Here is a 4,869-nt window from a genome sequence, read left to right on the forward strand (position 1 = left end):
CATTCAACATACACACATTCACTTCAACATACACATTCCTCTAACGCATTCGCTTCCTCCAAGGTCTCAAGGGGTAATTAAATTCTCTTAAATATACAGGTAATTGTGACAGGTAATGGTGTAGGTTGAATTAGGTTAGGTTAGGTTAGGTTAGGTTAGGTTTGGTTAGGGTTAGTTAGGTTTGGTTAGGCTTAGGTTAGGTTTGGAGATTTGTAGTGTTATGACATTATTGTTGTAGGTGAGGAATAAAGTTTCTTCTGCACACACACACACACACACACACACACACACACACACACACACCAATTATTCTCTATCTTTTCTCTCATCCTAACCTTTTCCTTTCTCCTTACAGGATCATCCCCTCCTTCCCCCCTCCTCATATTATCATTTTCCTCCCTTCACCCCTCCATCATTATCCTCCTTATTACCTGTCTATATAATCCTCCCTCTCTTACCCGTCTATTACTAACCCTTTCTGCATCCCCCTCCCCTCCCTCACCCTTCCTTTATTAACCCCTTCTACATCTCCCCTCCCCTCCCTCATCTGCCTCCCCACAGTGTTTGAGGGGTGGGGTGGGGGTGTGTGAGGGGGAGGTGAGGAGGAGGGGAAGGGTGTGTGTGGGGAATCTGGAGAAACTTTCTCTACCTCAGCCAACATTCCTTCATGACCTGGGTTCCCAGTGCCTCAGTTGTGACCTTGAGGTATCCTTCTCCCCTTTCCCCCTCATCCCCCTCTATCTCCTTCCCCTTCCATCTCCCCATCCTCTCCATTATCTCCTCTACTCTGCTTCAGACAGCACCTCCAATCCTGATCTCAAATCAATCACTCCCTCCTCTATCCCCACCTTCATCTCCCCCCTCCTCCCCCTCTCTCCTCCTCTTCCCCCCCTCCTCCTCCCCAGCATCACAGAAGGTTATGTCAAGTGCACCACATCATGCCCGTGCCCCATGAGCCCCCGCCCACCACCTATGCCTCTGTCCATGAGCCCCCGCCCACCACGCCTCGTGCCCCCATGAGCCCTGCCCACCATGCTCGTGCCCCCAGGCCCTGCCCCTGTACCCGTGCACATCCGCAAGCCCCGCCCACCATGCCTCGTACACCCCGCCCTGCCCACCATGCCTCGTGTACACCCCAGGCCCGCCCTACATGCCCGTGCACCCAAACTCCGCCCATGAATCGTGTACACCAGCCCTGCCACCATGCCCCGTGCACACCCATGAGCCCGCCCACCATGCCCGTGCACACCCCAGGCCCCCCACCATGCCCCGTGCACCCAAACTCCGCCCACCATGAATCGTGTACCCCGCGAGCCCTGCCCCACCATGCCCCGTGCACCCATGAGCCCCGCTACCATGCCCCGTGCACTACTGAGCCCACCATTGCTCGTGCACCCAAACCCCGCCCCACCGCCCTTGCCCCCACGTGTTAGGGACGCCCCCAGCCACCAGCCGCCTCCTGCTGAGCGCTGTCACTGAACCTTGACTTCTGCTGCCTCAGATCAGGAGTCTGACGGAAATTCAGCTCGTGTGCCTGTGTGAATGGTGTGTTGTCTAATCATTGCTAGACAGTCAATGATACACACACACACACACACACTGCACACACACACACACGCACGCACACACCACACACGCACGCACACACCGCACACACACGCACACACACACACACACACACACACACACACACACCAGGTATAGTTTACACCTGCTCAGTATAGCAAGGTAGGTAATGATCTAACCCCTACCTCCCTCCTCTCTCCCTCACCTTCCCTCCATTCCACCTACCATCTCTCTCTTTTTTTGTCTCTCCCTTACCACCCTCCGCTTTCCCATCCCTCTCCCCTTTTACTCCTCCCTCCTCGTCACAGGTCGTCCATCCCTTTGTTGGTAGGAAACAGGTTCTGGGGAGGTTCTCTGCCGGACGGACGGACAGACAGACAGACAGACAGACGGACGTAATGAGTGACAAGACGTGTTTACCAGTCTCATCTTGGTCACCCTTCTCCTCCACCTCCTTCAAATCCTCTTCATCCTCCTTCTCTTCCTCCTCCTCCTTCTACATCTCCTCTTTCTCTTCCTCCTCCTCCCTCTCCAGTACCTCCTCCTCTTCTTCTTCTACCCCCTCTTCCTCGACCTAAATGTCCTCCCTCCTCCTCTTCTTCCGTGTTATTTTCCTCGAGTTTCAGCCAGATTTTGGTCCAAGAATCATTTTTGGTTAGGTTAGGTTAAGTTAATCTTCAGGTAATCCCAGTTTCTTTTCCCGTGACCATAGACACTGGCCTGAAGTGACCTGACCTGACCTGACCTGACCTAACCTAACCTTAAAACACAAACAGAGGTAAAATAAAACTTATTAAGTCACATTATACTCTTAATCTAATATTGTCTGAGAAAATATTAAAACAAAATTATGAATATGCATTTTTGTAAATTATCCATACGTCTGGCAGCGCCGCGAGTTGCTGAACGAAGACGGGAAAAAGCTCATACCTCAACCCCGTGTTTTAATTTATTTTCCGTCTTGTCAAATTATCTACCTTTTTACCTGAAGTACTGTAGGAGTGAAACGCCGAGATCTACAGCAGCTAACGGGACATCATTTATCACACACGCTTACCTGCCGACAAGAAATATATCAATGTAATTCTCCGTAAGATAAATTTACTGTTCACGTGAAGATTAGAGACTACAGTTTATATTTAATTTAACTCCTGAACCTAACCTAACCTAACAACCCAACCTCTCGGTATAAATTAGTTGTTTAATCATCAGGTGTAATAAACTAGGGTGTCTAATCTTCAGGTGTTCCCAACTAAACCAAAAAAAAAAAATAAATAATAATAATAATAATAATAATAATAATAATAATAATAATAATAAATAATAACAACAACACTAACAACATGTAACATCCACCCATAATATATAATTACCTCTGTAGCATTACCCAGGCTGTATCTAAAGACCCCAAAACTAATATTACCACGAGTTCTTCTGAGGAGTGTGGGTAATATTCTGGTAATGTTGAATGAATAATACAGTCACGTCCTTTGTGGTTCAAGTCAGAAATATCACAGTTCGTGACTGAGGTGGGGAGAGGAGGAGGGTGGGGAGGGAGGAGGAGGCGAGACTCAATGTTTAAATTTGAGATCCGATTTGGGTGAAAAGCAGGAAAATGTTGAGAACAGAAATTCGTGGGATGGTTGGTGGTGGTGGTGGTGGTGGGGTGTTGGTGGTGGTGGTGATGGTGGTAGTGGTGGTGGTGGTGGTGGTGGTGTGAGTGGTGGGGGTGGTGATGGTGGGTGGTGGTGGTGGTGGTGATGATGAGTGGTGGTGGTGATGGTGGTGATGGTGTGGTGGTGGTGTGGTGGTGGTGATGGTGGGTGGTGGTGGGGTGGTGGTGGTGTGGTTGGTGGGTGGGGTTGGTGGTTGGTGATAGTGGTGAGTAGTGGTGGTGGTGATGGTGGTGGTGGTGGTGGTGGTGTGTGGTGGTGGTGTGGTGGTGGTGGTGGTGGTGGTGGTGGTGGTGGTGGTGGCGGGGTGGGTGGTGGTGATGTGGTGGTGATGGGTGGTGACATGAGGCAGACACCAACATTAGTAAACAGAATTAAAGCATATCACCAACACCAAAGTAAGAGGAGGAGGTGTGGGTGTGGGGCTGACCTCAAACCAACACTAAAATCCTTGTAATCACTATCTCAGCCACCAAGGCCACCTCGACTACCAGAGCAGAACTGAGTCAACAGTCCTGTCTGTCTGTCTGTCTATCTGTCTTATATTGGGGTTACGTCACCTGAGAGAGAGAGAGAGAGAGAGAGAGAGAGAGAGAGAGAGAGAGGTAACTCACCTGTCTGTGTACATTAATTAATGTATCATGCCAAGAATCTCAAAGGATTGTAAGGTGAATTTTCTCCGTAACTGAAGAGCCACCGAGAACACATGACAGTACTTGTGTAGTGGTGTGTGGGTGTAGGGGAGTGTGTGGGTGTAGGGGTGTAGTGGGTGTAAGGGAGTGTGGTGGGTGTAGGGGAGTGTAGTGGTGGGGGAGTGTAGGGGGTGTGTGGGAGTGTAGTGGGTGTGTGGGGTGTAGTGGTGTAGGGGTAGTGGGTGTAGTGGGGTGTGAGTGGGTGTGGGGGGTGTAGTGGGTGTGGTGGGGTGTAGTGGGTGTGGGGTAAGTGGGTGTGGGGAGTGAGTGGGTGTGTGGGAGTGTAGGGGTGTGGGGAGTGTAGTGGGTAGGGGAGTGTAGTGGGTGTGGGGAGTGTAGGGTGTGGGAGATGTGGTGGGTGTGTGTGGGGAGTGTGGGGGGTGTGGGGAGTGTAGTGGGTGGGGGAGTGTAGTGGGTGTGTGGGGATGTGGGGGTGTGAGAGTGTAGTGGGTGTGGGGAGTGTGTAGTGGGTGTGGGGAGTGTAGGGGTGTGGGGGTGTGTGGGAGGTGGGTGTGGGGGGGTGTGGTGGGTGTGGGGAGTGGTGGGTGTGGGGAGTGTGGTGGGTGTGGGGAGTAAGGTGGGTGTAGTGGTGTGGTGGGTGTGTGGGAGGTAGTGGGTGTGGGGGAGTGTAGTGGGTGTAGGGGAGTGTAGTGGGTGTAGGGGGGTGTAGTGGGAAATGTAGAGGTGTGTCGGGTGTAAGGGCAGGTGTAAGAAGCAGTGACTGAAGGTAGGAAAAAATTTGCAAGATGAAGTTCATGAGACGTGTGTGTGTGTGTGTGTGTGTGTGTGTGTGTGTGTGTGTGTGTGTGTGTGTGTGTGGGTGTGTGTGTGTCCACCATCCACAACAAGGCCTCAACATATCTATGTTTCTCACCTCTTGACCCAACACAACACAACACACCACCACCACCCCCCACCCCAACCACTAACCACCACCC

General features: G+C 51.4%; 1 protein-coding gene across 1 annotated transcript; it reads left to right on the top strand.

Moving 5' to 3' along the window:
* Positions 1–938: 938 nt before the first annotated feature.
* Positions 939–1,433, top strand: LOC121878658 (cornifin-A-like). The gene has a single exon (XM_042384978.1). It carries the CDS (start codon positions 939–941, stop codon positions 1,431–1,433), a length of 495 nt encoding a protein of 164 aa, XP_042240912.1.
* Positions 1,434–4,869: the final 3,436 nt, after the last annotated feature.

The sequence above is a fragment of the Homarus americanus genome, unplaced genomic scaffold (assembly GCF_018991925.1).
Source record: "Homarus americanus isolate GMGI-L3 unplaced genomic scaffold, GMGI_Hamer_2.0 scaffold9476, whole genome shotgun sequence".
NCBI classification, from domain to species: domain Eukaryota; kingdom Metazoa; phylum Arthropoda; class Malacostraca; order Decapoda; family Nephropidae; genus Homarus; species Homarus americanus.